The sequence below is a fragment of the Mesoplodon densirostris genome, chromosome 11 (genome assembly GCF_025265405.1).
Source record: "Mesoplodon densirostris isolate mMesDen1 chromosome 11, mMesDen1 primary haplotype, whole genome shotgun sequence".
Taxonomy (NCBI): Eukaryota; Metazoa; Chordata; class Mammalia; order Artiodactyla; family Ziphiidae; genus Mesoplodon; species Mesoplodon densirostris.
Window position 1 is genome coordinate 72,198,121 of NC_082671.1, and position 20,896 is coordinate 72,219,016.

The 20,896-nt window shown below is 39.1% G+C and overlaps 1 protein-coding gene across 15 annotated transcripts in view; it reads left to right on the plus strand.

The window, feature by feature from the left end:
* RBFOX2 (RNA binding fox-1 homolog 2) overlaps positions 1-20,896 on the plus strand; it is a 264,510-nt gene that overhangs the window by 173,411 nt on the left and 70,203 nt on the right. Inside the window, exons 1-2 of one of the 15 annotated variants that reach the window (XM_060112866.1) lie at positions 2,708-2,965; positions 4,871-4,937. The exons of 13 other annotated variants lie outside the window; for them this stretch is intronic. Coding sequence is in view for 1 of the 2 variants with exons in the window: in XM_060112865.1 (XP_059968848.1) it covers positions 2,939-2,965 (27 nt within the window). In the remaining variant the exon portion in view is untranslated. Of the gene's footprint in view, positions 1-2,707; positions 2,966-4,870; positions 4,938-20,896 lie in introns of those variants that run through there. One more of the 15 variants, XM_060112865.1, reaches the window with a different exon arrangement.

Sequence of the window (20,896 nt, forward strand, 5' to 3'; positions counted from 1 at the left end):
AGGGAGCAGATTGTCCTCTATAACACCACCCTTTAAAGTCAGGGATGCACATCAAAATATCCTTGAGTTCGTGCAGTGCTCACTATGATCAGTGAGTTTATGAAAATTATTTTAATACTTTTTTTTCACATTTAGCTCACACTAACTCTTTCTTGTGGTAATGACTTTTATAAGTTTATTATTTGCAATATAAAACAGTGCTCCTAAATGTAGAATAGAGGCATGAATACCAGGCCTAGGGAAACCTTTGTCCTAGTCCTAGACATTTTGCATGTGGGAATCCCTCATTTTTATTTAAAAAATCTCTTCTTGGGGCTTTGTTGTCTTTCCATACGTATGGAGGTTTGCAAGCTTCAAGATAGCCATGGCTTTCATAAGACTAGCATGTGTGTGAGTGTGAGTGAGTGAGTGGTGTGTGTGTGTGTGTGTTTGTGTGTGGTGGGGAGTGGGGGACTCTGTCTTGGTGCTCCTGGTTTTTTGCCCCTAGCACTATTGTGGACCAGCGGATTCAGAGAATGGTATACAGTGATTCTCAGTTTATTTCTTATATTAGAACTGAAAGCGTAAATAATTATCCCATAAATATGATTTAGATTTTCCCAAAAGCACACTGCATTGCCCCTGCTTCCAGTGAAACTCGCCTACCTCTTTTCTGCTTCCTCACTTTGTCTTTAAAATTTTTTGACTGCATTTTATCTCCAGATTGGCTTTTCAGTTGCAAATTCAGAGAATGTAATATGTTCTATCTTCCAGATCATTTCTAAAAATGTTAAATAAGGACAAGTTCAGAACCAATCTATTCCTTTTCTCTTAATGTTTTTTTCCAATGTTTAAAGATCCCATTCTTTTGTACATATTTCTTTACATGTACAGGTTATACTAAATGTATACTGATAGCTGTAAAATGCCCAGAACAACACCTGACATATTGTAGGTACTCAGTAAATAGCAATGACTCTGCCGGTTTCTCCAGGCTCTCCAGATTGTTTGGTAGTTCCTGTGTTCTTTTCAGAATTGTTTAAATGATTATTAATTTGGATGGGAGCATGATGATGGTACATTGGCAATGTGCCAACCAACATTATTATATGGCACTTTTTTTTTTTTTTTTTTTTTGTGCGGTACGCGGGCCTCTCACTGCTGTGGCCTCTCCCGTTGCGGAGCACAGGCTCCGGACGCGCAGGCTCTGCAGCCATGGCTCACGGGCCCAGCCGCTCGGCGGCATGTGGGATCTTCCCGGATCGGGGCACGAACCCGTGTCCCCTGCATCGGCAGGCTGACTCTCAACCACTGCGCCACCAGGGAAGCCCAATACGGCACATTTTTTTAAAGCTTGGTTATACATTTTGCCAAATAATCCTCATTGAGACAGCAAAAACTTAAGTATTCTCGTATGATTTGTGATTTTTAATGTTGATTTCTTTATGTGTTTATTTTAAAAATAGAAAGCTCAATTTTGGAATTAATCTCTTTGCTTTTCAGGTAATCTATTAGAGATTATACAATAAATATAGCATAACTTAAAATATATAATAAAACCTTTAGAATAGGATCTTATTTATTAGAATACTAAAAAATTAGAAAATCTTTATTTTTATGAGACAAACATCATAAACTCATCAAACATTCACATAGGTTACTTTATTTGAATATATAATGATAGAAAGTAGGGAGATATGACATTTATATTCAGAGGTCAAAGACTTTTCCAAGATCACTTGTAAAGGGCAGAATTACGACTTTGACCAGGACTTCTGAACTGAATCACACCTTTATGCTTTTTTTCATTATGACTTTTTACTAAGAGAACTTAAAAGAAACCCTTACACTCAGTAAACATTCTCCCAAACCTCCTGTGTCTATAGCACTCTATAGTAACAATGATTAGTTATAGTAATGACACATGTCCAGTGTGTGTACAAGAAAGGGTTTTTTTTTCAATAGAGGCTGAGATGCAGAAGGCTGGGGAACACAAAGGGTAAATTCTCTGTTAATCAGCATTTTAAATGAAGCTGGAAGCCTTGAGCAACCAAATTTGTATCCATCTTAAGCTTCTTAAGCAGTCATGTTTGTAGACACCTTTTTCAGAATCCCCAGGTTTTTTACAGTAGAAAAAAAGAAGCACTTAAATTACCTCCCTCCTCTCTTTTTGTCCTTTGCAGTCATTAGACTAGTTTAGGGCAAGCAGTTTCTTGCATATTTCATTCCTTGAAAACCTTCCAGTCAACCCATCATTGAGCAGCTCTTCTCATCTTTTATTACATCCGCTGCATCTATAAACTGTACATCAGTGGAAATTTTTTTTAATAGTTTCTGTTTCGCTCCGTATTTATTATCAGGTATTCTTAGATGGAACGTTTTAAATCTGTACTTACTATGGTAAGCTGCTGTGAATACTTCCCGTGCCATATAATTAATGCCACCATCGGAGAAACTCCTTAAAATATGCGGGCACATGGCGCCTGCCCTTCCCTCTCTCCCCCCTCTTCCCTCCTACACACACACACACACACACACACACACACACGCACGCGCGCGCGCGCGCGCAAAGCACACACCAAACTGCCATTCTCCAGCAGGCCTGTTTCTGGAGTTGGGAGATGTCAGCCTGCCGGGAGCGGGTGGGAGGAGGAGGAAGAGGTGGGGCTCTACTCTGATTAATTACCTTAGGCATTCGGGGGTGGGGCTTCCTTCAGCCATCTGCCTGAGATATGGGAGGGAGCTGGAGAAAGAAGGAGGGGGAGAGACTGCCAGAGAGGAAGAGAAAAGAAAGGAAGAAACACTAGAAAGAAAAAGGAAGGAAAACGGGATAAAGGGAGAACAATCACCCACCCTTTAAGAGCTAGACTTGGGGGGGGAGGGGGGTGGAAAGCAAGCTGTGGAAGGTGTGCCCCAGCGCGACCGCTTTGAAGTGTTCATCATCTGTTCCATTTGGTTTATGGAGAAAAAGAAAATGGTAACTCAGGTAAGATCTGTGTTTCCTCCGTGCGTTTCTTTTCTCGTTTCTGAGATCTAAATAAGATGGGGGGGGTGGGGCATAGTCACCAGAGTTTTAATTATTATTGTCTTTTTAGAAAGGGCCAGAATTATTGTTATCAGCTGGAAAGTGTTAGTCTCTGCCTGTTGTGAGTCCGTGTGTGTGGTGTATCCGTATCCTTTTTTCTCTCCCCTCCCTTAGCTCCATAGCAGATTCCTGTTTCCTGTACTGTGCAGCTGTAGCTCAGGAAAGACCCTGTGGGGATTTGTCTACCTCTTTGTCTTGGTTCTGAGAAGAGGGAGGGAGAGACTGCAGAGGTAGGAAGAGATTCTTGTAGACTGCCAAAAAGAGGGGAGAGGGATTGACTTCCTTTTAAGAATTGCAGAAGAATTTGTGTTATAAGGAAATCTGATTCCTGATTCGCTTTGGTTTCTCAGAATTGGCAATGGACTTGCAGTTTTGCTGCCTTTGCTCTAAATGGCTTATTAAAAATGAAGGCTAGAAAAATGTTTCATTTTCATGTTTTTGTTACTGGCAAAGACTGTTTTCCATGAGAACATAGAAGCGTCCAGGTGCAGCAGAGGCAGGTAGAGCCCTCCCTGGCAGAAGAACAAGTCTGAATATATAAATGACAATCACACGGGCATTAAAAGACATCTGAAGGAGAGGGAGTAGGAAATGGAAGACCTCTCCCTCTCTCTCCCTCTCTCCCTCCCTCTCCCTCCCTCTCCCTCTCCCTTTCCCTCTCTCTCTCTCTCTCTCTCTCTCCCCCCCCGCCCCTCTCCCCCCCACCCCGTACCTCTCTCTCTCCCCCTGTCTTTGGTTATACCAGGCAATATCTGCATTTTAGCAAGTCATTCCTGACAAATGGAAAGGTGAATACTCTTCCCCAATTTCCCCTGATGGTGCTCTTTTTCTTCTTGGCACCTTTCTGTATGTTCCTTTTCCCTTTTTTCTTTATATATAGGTTGAGAGGAAACGATGAAACTGTGATTTATCAATGAGAATCGTTTGCATTGTGGAACGTTCATGTCCTTTAGTCTCAGACTTAAGATCAGTTTCACTCCAGGCTTTTATGCTCTGTAGGGAAATTTCATCACTGGACAGTGCTTTCCTTTTAAGGAGGTTGCCCCCTTTTTTTTTTTTTTTTTTTTTTTTTTTTGTATTCTCTCATCTCTTTTCCTAAGTCACCACCGGAGGGCGAGAGAGTCAGCTGGCTATCTGGATAGAGGCATCATTTTAGGAACTGGAACCCTGTTCTGTTAAATGTTATATAATGCCCCGCAGTGCTGTTTGGAAGGAGGTAAAGCATTAAGGAGATTTTCCCAGCATGACTGAGAGGAAAGGGAAGTTTCAAAGAATATGTCTTTCCGTAGTAATTTTTCAGCAGATCTGAGTTTGGATATTATTAAGAAACCCCTCCCTCTTCTGGAAAGTGGAGAAACCCTTGAAATATTTTCTCTTCCACTTCTTATCTCTTCATCATCAGCCCGATTAACTCTTTTGAAATATTGCTTTACTTTTTAAAAAAGAGAAAACATGTTTCTGGCTTCTCTTTGTTGCTTGGGAGATAATACTTCTTAAACTTGGAGCCCTCGTTCAGTTTTCATTAACTGACCATATTAGAGGGTACCAGCTCTCTTCTTTCTCAGCTATTACTGGAGCCTTTTCAACTACTTGACTTTTCATTGTATATATTTTTAAATCAGTGAAAGAGTTATCTAAACTAAGACTTCTTATAATCAGAGGTTTTCCGTGGCCTCTTGGAGCCTGTCCCCTTAGTTTCTAGAGCAGCTGAGTAAATGTGTGCAAGCCCAAGTTCGAATGGACAAGCATTTGCACACTTAATATCTTGGTCTTAATAATAAGTATTTAAGGAAACTATAATTTTAGGAATGAAGCAGAAGAGATAAATAGAAACTGGAAAGAAGCAGTTTGGGGAGGTTAAGAATTCTAATAGGTAAGTGAAAATCATGATTTTCTCAGTGTGTGTGAATGCTGAAGGAAACAAGGAACTCATTTTTGCCCATCCTGAATTTGGAAAATATAGAATGGAAAGTATAGAATGTCAAACTTGTGAATTTTCAATATTCCAGCATGTTTGTTTTTTGTATACACTTTCTATGTTAATGTAACATACATAAAATAGCAAGATAGGCCAAATCTTTATTTGTCCTATGGTTGTTTTTTTTTTGGTTTTTTTTTTTTGGTGAGGAGGTAGTTTTTGGTTTTTTGAGCCAGACGTCAAATCCCAATATTTGATAATGATCTGTCACATAAGCTTTCTGAATAGGAAATGTCTGCAGTGTTTAGGGTTCAGTTATCAAAGTTAAACAGTTTATTGTGGTATTTAGTATCTTAACAAGTATATTAAGAAAAGTATTTAGATATGTTTTCATCATTTTGTCACCTAGGTTCTTTGCATCTTTGATCTTAACATTTCTATATCCCGTGGCTTCCATCGGGTGGAAGGTGAAGGGCCTTCAGTGGATGACATTTTCATCATGTTTAGATCCATATCTGTAGCTACACGGTATACACACGTTGTTACTATATATGCTCTGGTTTTATAAGGCCTGTTTTTGGTTTATAAGGCTCTGTTATTTACAATAAGTTATCAGAGTTTTGCTTTAAAATAAAAGGAAATGGCGATTTAATTACAGAATTCTAGTATAGTAGACAGACATGCTCATGTGACTTTTTAAAAAATAACTTTAGGTTTATCTGTCATTCCTGTATATGTTACAGGAGTATTTCACTCTCTTCTTTCAGAGCATGTGAACCAAGTTATTGCATCGCCTCACATTTGTGAAAATAACAATGTGGAATAAAAGGAAGGAGAAGAGATACATTCTTGTAATATGTGTCAAATTAGACAAAGTTGTAAATGACTTAAACTCCAATTAATAAGGAAAGGTTATACTGTTTGTTGTTGAAAGGGAAAGTATACTAGGCAGAGAGGAAGAGATTTTACAGTGTGGACGTTAAAGAAAATTTTTGTTCTCTACTATAGCGTAAGACTGCCAGTTTCTGTAGAACACAAAGCCCTCCCCTTCTTGGACAGCTCAGTGCTTTGCTGGCATTTTCTTCAAAATCTGTTTTCCATCAGGACCAAGAGGAGGGAAGGTGTTAAGAATAAGGGAGGTTGGAAAGGAGGTTGCTGTTCCTTTAAATAGTGCAGGGAGCCCCAGTGGCAGCAGGCCGCTCCGGAGTGTATTCTTTTGTAATGAATCACCACCAGTTCTATTGTCTGCTATCTCCACTCTTTGTAGCTGGAAGGCCGAAGTCTTTTACCTGAGCTGTGGCCAGGGCCCTATTCGTTCCAGGGTGGCTGGGAGGAGAGAAGAGGGAGGGTATTTTATGCTTTAATTAAAGACCGGTAAGAGAACAGGTATGTTTTGCTTTATTTCATTTTCTATTATCCTTTCTGGTTTTTTTGTTTTTTTGAAATGAGTTGGAGTAGGGAATCTATTCTCTGATTTTGCTAAGCGTATCCCATTTTCTGTGCATTTTGAAAGTCCTCAGTGATTATTTAGTCTCCATTTTGTGGCAGTGCTTTCAAGTGATTCCATTGGGTTGCCAGCCAGGTCCCCCCGAGCCCATCCCACCCTTCATCCACAGAGCTTCAGCCCACACTGTTGGCTTTGGCTCACTTCCACTTTCTATGGGCTGCACAGGACTCTGGGAAGTTGGGGGAGAGGCGGAGATTGGGTTTGAGGCTAATTTATGTTCCTTTACAATGAACCAAAGAAAGCCTCACTTTTTCCAGAGCTTTGGTTTCTTTCTGAATTCTTCTACATTGCTCCTTATCTTCAGTTATAACCATTTCCTTGCCAAGGCCAAGGCTGGCTCTTGAAAAATATTGCTATTCTAAAAATTACTCAGTTCCCCTGAAAAGATACCCAGAATTCCATATAAGTAATTAAATCTGAGCAATTTTGATTTACTAAATGGTTTTTCTTCCCAGTCACCTCCCATGCCCCAAAACACACACCTTTTTTTGGCTCCTTCCCTTTATTTTTTTCCTTTATCTTTCTTCTTAGTTTTGTAGTCGAGACTAGGAAAGCTTAGTGTTTGACAAACTGCTATTCAGGATTGTATTGCTACCGAGGACACCTCCATGTTGAAAGGGAAGTGACACTCCTCACCCCTCTCAGTGGCTTAGCTCAAAGTCCTGGTTGTGTTCTTCCAGTTTTCTGTTCTCCCCTGAAAATTTTCAAACTCACATCCAAAAGATCGCCACATGGGAGCAATCTCATTTCTCTTTTGACTTTTGGTTCGTGGACTACTCACATTTTAACTTCTCTTCACGTAATACCTTACCTTGGTTTGTTTCTTGGGCATCTGTATGTGATTGTCGTGGTGATGATACAGCCCCACAGCCCTCGAGCATCCTTTTGGTATACAGTTCCTCTCTGGAATCTGGCATTGTTGATATCTGAAGCATTCCCTTCTGGAATCATAATTCCTCACTTTTCTTCCCCAACATTCCAAAACCACTGTCAAATCTTTCTTAAACGTTTCTAAACAATACTTCATATGTGAAATCTAACAAACACAAATGGAATGCTCCCCTGCAGTAAATGCTTTGTTGTTTCCAATGTAGCAACTTCATTATTGGGTTTGGATGCTCAACTTCCAAGCAGAAATGTTTCAGTCTGCCATCATGATGTATGTTTCCATTTCCCAGATATGCAAATGTCCCTCTATTACTAGTAGAATGATTAAGTTCAGGAAATCTTGGAGTCAAATAATTCACTAGAGGTCATTGCCAGAGTGAATCATTTACAGTGCAGGTCTGATTTTGTCGCCCCTGTGCTTTAAACCTTCCATTTGTTTCCCTTCAGACCCCAGTGTCCTCATTCTGCTCTCTGAGGCCCTGAGTGATCGGGAACCTGGCTGTCTCTCCAGCCTTATCTCCTGCTGCCCTTCTCTTCCCATATTCTGCTCCAGTGACACTGGCCTCTTTGCTGTTCCTTTTAACACGCGTTGCATCTTCCTGCTCAGAACCTTTCCTTCTGTTTTTCTTTTAGATGGAAATGCTCATCCCCCAGGCTTCTCAAGAGTTCTTCTTTGACCTTCCTATCTCAACTTGAATTCCTCAATTGTTCTCTATTCCCTTAACCTGCTTTTTCTTCACTTATCACTGATATTAGTGTTTGTCATTACTCTTTTTTTTTTTTTTTTTTTTTTTTTGCGGTATGCGGGCCTCTCACTGTTGTGGCCTCCCCCGTTGCGGAGCACAGGCTCCGGACGCGCAGGCTCCGGACGCGCAGGCTCAGCGGCCATGGCTCACGGGCCCAGCCGCTCCGCGGCATATGGGATCCTCCCAGACCGGGGCACGAACCCGCATCCCCTGCATCGGCAGGCGGACTCTCAACCACTTGCGCCACCAGGGAGGCCCTGTCATTACTCTTTATTTGCTTGTTTATTATCACTGCTACCCCACCCCTACAAAGAATGTAAGTTCTGTAAGTCAGGGACCTTGTCAGCAGTCTCCCCGGTGTCTAAAACTGTGCCTGGCATGTAGTCAAAATAATAGCTAATCAGCTAATCTTTATATATGATGTATTAGTGTCAGGTACTGTGCTAAGCACTTTACCTACATTAACTCATTGAATCCTCTCATCAACCCTATAATTATCCCCATAGGACAGAAGAAGAAACTGAGGCATATTACGCTTACATAACTTGCCCCAATTTATGAGCTACTAAGAGATGTTGTGGAGATTCATATCCACAGACTGGCTTGGGAATCTGTACTCTTAACCACTGTGCTCTAGTGCCCCTGGTAGGCATTACATATTCATTTAATACTTGCTGACTGTGTGAATGAATGAATTTAGTTGAGACTCTCTTATTCACTTCTGGAATTTCCATCTCTGACATGTTCAAGGCTTTGATGGAATACTTGCAATAACAAGGAATTCACTATAGAATAAAATGAATTTATTTTTCTAGTATTACATAATGATAGATTAGATGACATTATAGAGTAAATATTATGCATTAGGCACTGTCATCAGTGCCGTATGTAATCCCTTTCAGCAGCCTTATAAGTACTGTTAACGTCCATATTGTAGAACTTAGGACACAGGGATACAGAGAGGTTAAATAACTTGGCCAAGTTGACAGCATCAGGATTTAAACCCAAGGAGTTTGGCTCCAGCTTCCCTGTTCCTAACCACCACTAATAATTACTGTTATTGAAATAACCTTTTGTTCTTGCATACCACTTTGTACCAATTTTACATACAAATCACATTTACATACAGTTGTATTCATATCATACGTGGCTTGTCAGTCTCTTTTTGAGGTAGGTGGTGTTTTTCCCACCTACCCCTGCCCCACCCGTAAGATAGACCTTGACATTCAAGAGGTCAAGCAACCTTGTAGTTCTGGGGACTGACAGGGATAGGTTCCAAATATGAGGTCCAAATTTAATTCCAAATTTGCATACTCTTCCATTATATACTACAAGCCTCATAGGTAAAGAGTTCCATTGTTGGCTGTTACAAAGTAGAAATGTTTTCCTTATGGTGAGCTAAAATCTGTTTTCATTCTTGTCTTCTCATTGTTTCTAGTTCTGTCATCCAGAGTCACATGGAGTGGTTAATCTCTCTTCTTCATAAAACCCAAGTATTTGAAAATAACTGCTAAGTGTTCCCTTCGGTCTTCTGTTCTCAGTACTCATCTTACCTACCTCCTTGAATTATTCCTCATAGATATGAAACCATATGGTTTCTATAGTCTTTATTGTTCTGGACTAATTATGACAATCTATATGAATGATTTATCATTTATATCCAATTACTAAGTAGTTATGAGTATTATTAGGTATCATATCTTTGTTATAAGTTTTGGTTTTTGATAGCATGTTGCATTTACTCAGTTTTCATAGCCTATTGACCATGCAGTGTTGTCAGCAATTTATTTATTTATGTATTTATTTATGTATTTATTTATTTATGGCTGCGTTGGGTCTTCATTGCTGTGTGTAGGCTTTCTCTAGTTGTGGCGAGTGGGGGCTACTCTTCGTTGTGGTACGCAGGCTTCTCATTGCGGTGGCTTCTCTTGTTGCAGAGCACGGACTCGCGGGCGCGTGGGCTTCAGTAGTTACGGCGCATGGGCTTAGTTGCTCCACAGCATGTGGGATCTTCCCGGACCAGGGCTTGAACCCATGTCTCCTGCATTGGCAGGCGGATTCTTAACCACTACACCACTAGGGAAGCCCTTGTCAGCAATTTATAACTTCAAAATAAGAGTATATTACCCTCAACTCTTAAGTAGAATATTGTTTTTCTTCTCCATTTTAAAGCATGCTGTGAGCTGATTGGCAAGAATCTACTTGCCTTCTAACTTTTCTAGGTCTTGCCCAGATCCCTCAAAGGTTACTAACACTGAAATTTTAACTTTTTAAACTTATTTTTTAGAAATACTGTTTTGAAGATGCCAGTTGGACCAACAGATGATATATTAAAAATCAGCAAAAGTAAATTTGATCACCTCTCTTGAGATGTTGAAATTGTATCAAAAAAGAGTGTTGAAGAGCCAAAATTGGGAATTATAGAGTCTTTTAAATCAGTAGCAACAGTAAATCATGATCTTATTTTTCTATTGAGAATAGAAGTAAAACACAACCAAAAAATAAATTAAACCCTTGAAAAATATTCTGATTTAACAATCCATATTATATATCAAATACCTTAGAAATAGTCTTAGATTTGCTTACTTTGGCATATTATTCTTTTCATCATTCCTCTTGAATTTTTTCAAAGGGCTACCAGTTTCAGAATATTAGAATAACATTTCTTATTTAATTAATGGTCCAGGAAATAAGTATAGCTAGACTGCTGTTAACAGAAGGAAATAGTTTTAAAAATTATAACTTGAAATCATATAACTGGAGATATTTAATTCATTTAGAACTGCAGCATAAAGTTCTGCAAGCAAAATTTGATATTACATATATAAAGGAATTGTTAAGAACATATGGAAATGGAAATCAATAATTACTTTATGAAATTAAAAATAATACTTTTATATCCACAAATAATGTAACTAGTCTTTTATCTAATATTGTGTGAGATTTCTTATAAGAACTTCTGAAAAGATAAGCTGAGACTTAATTGAAGGAGATGAGATTTTGAAAGACTCCTAACTTAGAGCAGAAATCCATAAACTTTTTCCATTAATGGCTAGATAGTAAATATTTTTGGCTTTGCAAGCCACAGTTTCTTTTACAACTGTTCAGTTCTGCCTTTGTAACAAGAAAGTAGTCATCGATGATACCTAAGTGAATGGGTGTGGCTATGTTGTAGTTAAACTTTATTTTTTTTAACATCTTTATTGGAGTATAATTGCTTTACAATGGTGTGTTAGTTTCTGCTACATAACAAAGTGAATCAGGTATACATATACATATATCCCCATGTCTCCTCCCTCTTGCGTCTCCCTCCCACCCTCCCTATCCCACCCCTCTAGGTGGTCACAAAGCACTGAGCTGATCTCCCTGTGCTATGCAGCTGCTTTCCACTAGCTATCTATTTTACATTTGGTAGTATATATAAGTCCATGCCACTCTCTCACTTCATTAGTTAAACTTTATAAACACTGAAATTTTAATTTCATATTACTTCCATGTGTCACAAAATATTCTTTTAAATTTTTTCAACTAGTTGAAAACGTAAGAACTGCCCTTAGCTTTCAGGTTGTACAAAAACATATGGTGGGCCACCTTTGGACCAAAGCCATAGTTTGCCAACCCTTGATTCAGAGGGATGCAGTCCTCCCTGGTTTTTAGTGGAAGGAAGGTTTTCCCATATAGCTTGATGACAGGGACACAGTTTCTAGCAGCTTTGATGGGTCATCTTGGATCCCCGTTAGGGTGAAACCCTGACTTGCTCTCTCATTTTTCCTCCCAGAAAATTTGAAAATTCTTTTCCTTTCCTCACTTGCTTTCTCCCTCCACTCTACCCCCAAATCTGAACCACTTGCAATTCCCCAAATATGCCATATTTTGTACCTTACTGCTTTTCATATATTTCTTCATATATTATTTTTCATGTATTATTACTTGGGGCCAGAATACCTCTTTCTCCCATAGGAATAATTTCTTGCCTTAAAGATTTAGTTTAGACTTCACTTACTTCAGAAAGCTTGCCCTGTCTCATAGAGTTGTCCCTTTTTTGTGCTTCCTTGGCATTGTATATGTATTGTTCTCTTAGTCCATAGTATGTATTACTGTAATTGTGAATACATTTGTCTGTTTTTTCCATCAGACTGTAGTTTCTTTCAGGATTGGGACTATATTGCCAGTGTTTATTATTGTATCTGGTTCAATTTAGTATGTAATAATACTTCTTGATTGAATTAATGAACTTTAACTTGTTAATTCATGACAAGTGCAAAGCCAGAAGAGTTAAATTGGGTAGTCACATATAGTCTAGTGCTTATTACTTAAATCAAGTAATACTTAAAATATAATGTCATTTTGGAAATGGATGCTTTATTTGGTTAGAAGAAAGGAGGATTTTAGAGCAAACAGCTATTTGGGGAACACACAAATCTCTTGTAGATGTTGCAGTGGAAGTAGCCAGCCCCATCATTTACTATGCTGCCTCTTTTCTCCAGCATTAAAAAAAGGAAAAACAAAAACCCCAGGTTGTTTGACTCCAAATAAGTTGATCAGAAAATATGGGGAAATTTAATTCTTTTTGTATTAGATATTGGCACCCCTTCCTTTAATCTGATATTCGGAGGATAGGAGGAGGTCATTCCACACTTTCCTAGTAGCATACACTAAAACGAAGCCGCCCGCTGCCATGCTCTTCCTTATCTCATACTGAGTTCCCAGTTAGAATTTTAATTCCAGGAAGAGACCTAATAAGAGAACAGATTTCCTTATATGATAGCAGAGGAAATCCACACCAGCTAACCAAGTCCTTATACCTGGGTCACCAGTGCATGAGGATCCTTAGTCATATGAGGGGAACTTTCAGCACGAAAGAGAAGACAAGAAACAAGAAGAAAACCTGACCCTAGGGGAAACAGATAATCCAGGGAACAGAGGAAGATTTAAAGAAGCATTCTGACTAATGTAGTCAGATTAAAGAACGGAATGCGTTCATAAAACCTGTTCTGGGTGTAATGAGAAGGGAACAATTTGAGAATGAGAAAGAGCGTGAGAGATTAAGAATGTGATAGTCAAAAGAAAACATGCCATAGAAGGAAAGAAAGTAGAGTTAAAGATATCTCCCAAAATGCAGAGCTTTAAGATGCGAAGATGGAAAATACAAGAGACAAGTCTCAGATGATTTCCTTAGCCCATGTTCCCTAGAAAATAGAGCTGGAGACAATACTTTATTGGGGAGTATGATCTCAGGAAAGCAGTGGGGAGGAAGGAGGAGTGAGAACAAGGAAGAAAGTTCGGCCGGAGCTTTGTAAAAGACATTGCTGATGACTTAGTTTCAGTAGAAGTCTTCAGAGAGGTTGTATAGACTGCTGCTCCTCTGCCCAGTCCATTGGAAGGAAATGTGGAGATGTTTTTTATCTACTGGTTTCCTCTCATTTCCTGCTCCTCTTCCGTTTGGTCAAAGTTTGCCATACAAATGTTTAATGCACCTGACCCTTTCAGTGGCCTCATGGGGAGGCCAAGTCCTATGTTCTGTGCACAGATCTGCAGATTGATGTGACATCTAAGTCTGGAGAGGTGAGGAGTCAGTAACCCCTAAGGTAGCCTCCAGCCTTGGAGCCTCTGCCTTTTAAGAAACCATTAAAAGAGGGCCACTCCCAAGAGGGCCGATGAAAGGAAGGAGAGGTAGGAGGCTGCCATTTTCTATCATAAACTCTTCTGTACCCATTCGGTTTGCTATTAGTACATGTACTAATTTCATAAAAATAAAAATTAACTTTAAGAATGGAAAATAGATTACCCAAAACACCCTGGAAATAAATGTCAAAGATCTTTTAGAATGCATTTGGGGGGGAAATGAATTTCAAATATTGAAAGATAAAATCTAATCAGTAGTTTACAGGGTCCTCTATCCCCCCAACCTGATACTCCCTGCACACTTTTTGCTTAGTTTCTCTCCATATCACACCTTCTGTTTCTTGTGTTGCTTGCCTGTTTATTATCCGCCTCTCCCTACTAGAATGTAAACTCCATAAGGGCAGGAACTTTGTCTTTTTAATCACTGTTATCTCCCCAGCACCTAGAACAAAATGTCTAATAATGCATGGTAAGTACTCAATAAATATTTGATGGCAAGAATTGAAGTCGAATAGATGAAATATGCAAGGGGCATGACTTCCATACAGAGGTATTTGGACTTGACCTGTAGGCAGTGAGGAATGTAGGATTTTAAGAAGAGAATTAATTAGCAATATCTGATTTAGGTTTTATTTTAGAAAGCTCATTCTGGCAACTGCTTGGAAAATTCATTAGGTTGAGGTTAAGTTAGAAGAAAGGAGAACTATTAAAAGAAAGGCTCTTGGGTTAACCTGGGTGAGAGTTGATGAGATCAGAGACTCTCATTTTTCTTTTCATTTCCCACGGTACATAACATGGACTCTCACATGTAGCCTTTCAATTAATATATATATATATTTAATAGTAAATATTTATGAATGGTTATATTGTAGTGAGCTTTCAGCAGAGTTCCTAAAGCTATTGAGAGAAAGGTCCCCATCGTTTTTACAGACTGCTTCAGAAGCAGATATTCAACTACCTGGTTAATTCAATTTAGCATGTATTTTCTAAAGATCAATTACAATGCACTTATCATTTGGTGAGGAAGCTACAGTAAAGAAGTATATGATTCAGTCCCTGATCTACTTAGGGGCTTTACTTGTGAAATGAATAGAGGAAATGTAAACCATCATGTTAACTGTGGTTGCAAACAAAATGCCGTTTTGTCCTGGGAAGGGTATAGGGAAAAATTTTGTCTGTTACTATATTTATATATATATATCATATGAATTGCTCATTTAAAAGTAGACTATAATAGAATACCCAGTGCAAAAATCTATAAAGAATGATTAAATATTTTATTATTCAGGGCACTCTACAAAATCTTGCTAATGTTTTATTCTGAACCTGAGTTGTGGCTATTTTCAAGGATATTCCAGTTTAACATCTAGAGAAGATGCAAACTCAATTGCCATGAAGACACAATAAAGAGTAAATTAATTTAAATTGTAGTGAAAAGTTTGGTTGAGAAAAGGAATAATCATCCATGCATTGTATAAATCACCAATTACATTGACTAGAATAGACAGCCAACCATTAATTGTGTGTAAGGGCCTTCCGTTTCCAAGGAAGCAGGTAGCTGACCCGGAGTATCTCTTGTGGTCTCTTGTTGCCGGTGGAAGACAAGATTCATGGGATGTTTGAGGTTCTAAATACTGCTTTAAGGAGATCTGGAAGAAAGAGCTCTTAAGAGGTTGGAGACATTAAGACTATTACAGGGCTTGCCATTTTTAACCTAATAGACTATTGGGTTTGAATGACTTTGTTCTGAAATATTTATTTTTCTGTTTAAATATTTATTACTTTGAGATGGCAGAACTCAGCCTCAGGGGAGAGGTCAGGCTGGCTTTTCTCTCGAGTAATTTGAAAGAGTGTGTGTGTGTGTGTGTGTGTGTGTGTGTGTGTGTGTGTGTGTGTGTGTGTATTTTTAAGACAAGTGATTTGGTAGTATGTTTGCAATATTCTTGTTGGCCAAGACTGTACCTTCCTTAGTATTGTACTAGTACCAGATCCTGTAATTGATTTTTAGTCTAAGCATGAAGGTAAAAGTATATTGTATTTCCTGTTTTATTTTTATTTATCATGTTTGTAAGAGCTTAAAATTGCTCTCAGTCCCCTCCTACACTCCATCTCCCCTTCATGTGGCTGTAGCACTCTCAAAACTTTGTGTCCTTGTTCCTCAGTGATACCCTCTCTAAAAGAAGGACCCATTGTTAGGCTTGCATTTCAGTAGGTTTACATTAAAAAACCAAACAAAAACTGGTGTTTATTCTCTTATCTGTGGGTTCCATATAAGGTAATTCTCTACTTTGAGGTAATCTACATTTATGGCCACTATTACCTTCTTCTCATAGCTTACTCTTTCCCTAGTCTCTTCCCTTCTTCTAGAGCTGTAGATGCTTCTGGGTATTTTCTGGAGGCACCTGCCACCACCATAATTCTCTCCCATTCTGCCCAGCCAAAGCCACTAAAGCAGTGTTTCTCAGCGTGGTACCCAAATACCTGCTGGAGTAGTGAGTAGTACCAGGCTCCTACTCCAATGCACTGAAACATAATCTGTGGGGAAAGGATAGTGATTTTTAAAAAATATGTCCCCAGAGTGGTTGTTATGAACAATAAAATATGGGAATCTCTGCTTTCAAGGAACCAGGTAAAAGATGGGTTTGTGGGTGTGAGGGGCTGGCTGGGTCCCTACCGCATGGGGTTGGTGATCTTATTGTTGAGACTGTAGCAGGAATAGATGTGTCCCTGGACTCCTTTCTTGGAATCAGAAATACTTTCCCATAAAATTAATATTTCAGTTGGTGATTGGCCTTTTATTACTATAGTCATTATCATATAATCATTAAATCTGTTTTTGTGAGTTTCCTTGGGATCCTGGCCATCTACTAAGCTACAGACAACCAAATGAAAAATGAACTGTTAGAATTCAACCTGAACATAAAAATTGGAGGCTACATGGAAGCTTCATGTATTATAGGTTTTCCCTCCCAAATTCTAACTTACCTACAGATTATCTGACATCTTATGGCTCTGGGTATAATTTATATTCACTGTAAAAGAGAAAATACATTATTTACTTTAGTCTAACTTTTGCCACTGTTAAATTTAAGCATGTAGGTAAATTAAGAATCTAGAATGAATTTCACTTTATGCCTAGTAAACTGACATTGTTTTGTCTTTGTACACGTTTATTCATGCACTTTATTTCTCTGGGTTTTCTTCTTGGTCTATCATTCTTCTACAGAGTTGTTAAAAATTATTTTAATTGATTCTAGATCATCTTAAATCCAATGTTCTGTTCTTATCTTTGTGCATTAATAGTTTTATAGCTCTTTTTTCCCTTTAGTCACAGACATCTGGGCAGAAGTCACTGCTTTCAGTACAAGAACTGAGAAGAATGACAGGCCTTTTCTTTTTCTTTTCTTTTTTTTTTTTGCGCGATACGCGGGCCTCTCACCGCTGCGGCCTCTCCCGTTGCGGAGCACAGGCTCCGGACGCGCAGGCTCAGCGGCCATGGCTCACGGGCCCAGCCGCTCCGCGGCATGTGGGATCCTCCCAGACCGGGGCACGAACCCGTGTCCCCTGCATCGGCAGGCTGACTCTCAACCACTGCGCCACCAGGGAAGCCCCGACGGGCCTTTTCTTAGGTATTGCCAACTGAGAGCTTTTTGTAAAGTTTTTTACAAAAGCAAGTAGAGCTTGAAATCTGAGCAATTCGCAGGGGATAAAAATAATATAATTTATAAAATACTTGAGGCAGAAATATTTTTCCTCTATTACAAACCTAAAGAATTAATGTCCATTTATCTATAGCATCAGGAAAACGATTAGTGACATTGGCAGTGATAAACTTGTGAGAAGATGCTCTATCTAAAAAAACTAAGTGATTCTTTTAGTGATGGTTTGAATAGAATTAACATTGATCTGTTTCTATCGGTGATCTATTCTGAGCATAGATGTAATGTGAGAATTGGGAAACTTTTCTTTTAGGATAGGATTTGCAGCCTGTGGTTTGTAACGCCACAGTGGATTAGGTATATAAGTGAGACTCAAGATTACCAAACTGAAAAAATTAGAATGAAGTTGAAAAATAAATGGGAAGATACAAACAAACAAAAATACCTTTCTGTCCTTAAGATTACACAGACTTTAATTATCCTAGGAAAATGAAGACAATTATACTTTGGGCCTTTCTTATAGTACTTTATGCTTAGCTTTATTTGTAGCACAAATAACATTGATGTAATTATTAGTTTATGTGCCTTTCTCACCTTTTAAAATTTGTTCCTACAAAAGCAAAATCTTATTTTTGCCATTTTGCCTCTCCTCCCTGCCATGTTAAAGACTAGCATGTTGTAAATGTTTAAATGTGAGTAAATAATCGATTCAAATAATACTCAGAATAATTCAGTAAAAACAGAGAATATGCTTAAGAAACGATAAAGCAGACTCATTTACCCCAGTGTGACTTGTAAATAATGAAAAAAACTTTTCTTTGAAGTATTGATAAAGGTGAGTGGCTTAATACGTCCTGAATAGTGAGTCTGCAACTATAAATCTTAAAAAAAAAAAAAATCATCCTGTTCCTCCTCGTTCCCTGTAACTGGTTGGTTGACAAATTCTTGTAATTCCACCACGCAGCATCTCTTGATTCAGTTTCCTTTGCCCCACTACATTTGCCTAGGCCCACCTGTCTTCTCCAATATGTTACAAAAGCCTCCTGGTTGTCCCCCCCACCCAGTACATTCCACATACTGTTATTATATGAGCTGTGCTTCTGCTATTCCCCTATTTTGATGGTTCTTCACTGCCGAGAAATAGTAGTTAAAATCATTAATATCTAACTGATTTGGGTATTGGGATACCCAGTACACAGAGCAAAATATCACAAAGGGTAATGGAGAGGTTCCAAGTAAGTCTAGTTGACTGGAAAGGTGGTTAACTCATCAGCAGAAATAAGAAAAAGAAGGTAAGAGATTCAGTTTTTCGACATAGAGTTTGTAATGTTAGTGGGATGCTGAGAGCAGAAGGACCGGAGATGGGTGGGAAATGGGCACCCAGAAGACCTGGACCTAATCAGCTGGGAAGCTGGGCCCATATAAAGAGTTTCACTTGTTCTCATGTGAACAATCCTCCCAACAACTCTCTAAATAGAAAACCCAGTTTGCAGATGAAGAAACAGGCTAGAAAGGGTTGAAGTAATTCATCCATATCTGGTAGGAGGTATAGTTGGGATTTGAACCAAGGTCTGTTCTTCGGGCTCATACTCTTTCTTCTTTTTACTTTACCTCCCATGAAAGCTTGGGAGAAAGGGCATGGTTAGACCTAAAAAATACTTGGAAGTCACTTTCCTAGGTGGGTGATTGTTGAAGTTCTGGGATTGCTGTGGGAGATTGACTGATAAAAGGGTTGAGTCTTGGTCCTTGGGTTATACATTTTTCCTGTTTGACGGGACCTATTTACTGTGATAGTACGTTTGAATTTAGAATTAAAACATTTAGCGTATCTCACATTGTACACCAGAAGACTATAGATAACGTATCGCCTCTGTTACTCCATGTGATTTAAAGGAGAAAGGACATCATCCCTAACTCCTATATTTGCAAAACCATGTATCTAAAGCACAAGCACATAAATGTTGATTCCTTTCGTTACTAATAATATTCTACCAGTTCTGTCTTCCTTCCCTAACACTCTTCCCCCACTTGATATCAACCCAAGATAACATTTGTTTCATTGTGTATTATCCCTCATGGCGCTCTCTACTGTAGCCAAACAAAGCAATTCACTGCAGTGCGCATATATGTGACTTTCCATCTTTTTTTTTTTTTTTTTTTTTTTTTTTTTTTTGCGGTATGCGGGCCTCTCACTGTTGTGGCCTCCCCCGTCGCGGAGCACAGGCTCCGGACGCGCAGGCTCAGCGGCCATGGCTCACGGGCCCAGCCGCTCCGCGGCATATGGGATCCTCCCAGACCGGGGCACGAACCCGTATCCCCTGCATCGGCAGGCGGACTCTCAACCACTTGCGCCACCAGGGAGGCCCTGTGACTTTCCATCTTAATCTTCCTTTATTTAAAAAATGTTAACACTTAATATTTATTAGGCACCATATTTGATTCTACATTGTACAAAACTGACCCCACTCATTATAATGAAGCTTTTAATCTAATAGGAGAGATGGGACACGTATCTACGTATGTTAAATATAAGGCTTTGAATTTAAATGTCATGTACGTGTTAGTAGTACATGCTAAATGCTATGAGAATATAGGAGTGGAAGAATTATTTCAAACTGGAAAGGGCAAATGCAAACACTAACTGAAGGTCCGCTATTATTAGACACTGTACTAGTTAGGCACTTTTGATTTTTTAATTTCACTTCAACCTCACAGTAAATTCTGTTATGTCCATTTTATAGTTGACAAAACTGGGGCTTAGTTTCTTGTCCAAACTCACACAACTAAGAGGTCCCAGAGTCAGGGTTCGATCCCAGGTTTATTTGGGTCTGAAGCGTAATCTCTTTCTTTTATACCTGACGTCAACAAACTATGGCCTGCAGGCCAAGTCAGGCCCACTGCCTGCTTTTGTAAGGCTCAAGAAATTCTCACATTTTAAAAATGGTTAAGAAAAAAATCAAAAGAGGAATAATATTTCGGTGTCCGTGAATGAGGTTTTCCTGGAACACAGCCACGCTCATTCGTTTATGTGTTACCTATGGCTGTTATCTACTAACAGCAGAGGAGTTGCATCAGAGACCATACAGTCCAGAAGGCCTAAAACATTTCTGTCTGGTCCTTCATAGAAAACGTGTGCTGACTCCTGCTTTCTACCATCCTTCTTCTCTAAGGATGGCTTCATGGAGAAGAGATTACTTGAGTTGCTGAGTTTTTCAGTATAATGAATATTCATGATAGAGGATATAGCATGGGGGAAAGACACGTATCCCTACTGTTGCAGCCTGGCTGTGATTTGGGAAAACACCATAGTTAGGGAATATTCTAGATTCACTGCAATACAGAATTATAGTTAGTAGTTGTGTATGATATGACTGGGGAAAAATGGTTGAGGACCCCACTGGAGATGCCACAAAGAGCAGTGACTAGCAACACCAGCTATGGAATTGGCTTAGATTTGGATTTGAGTGGTTAGCTGAGTGGTTTTGGATA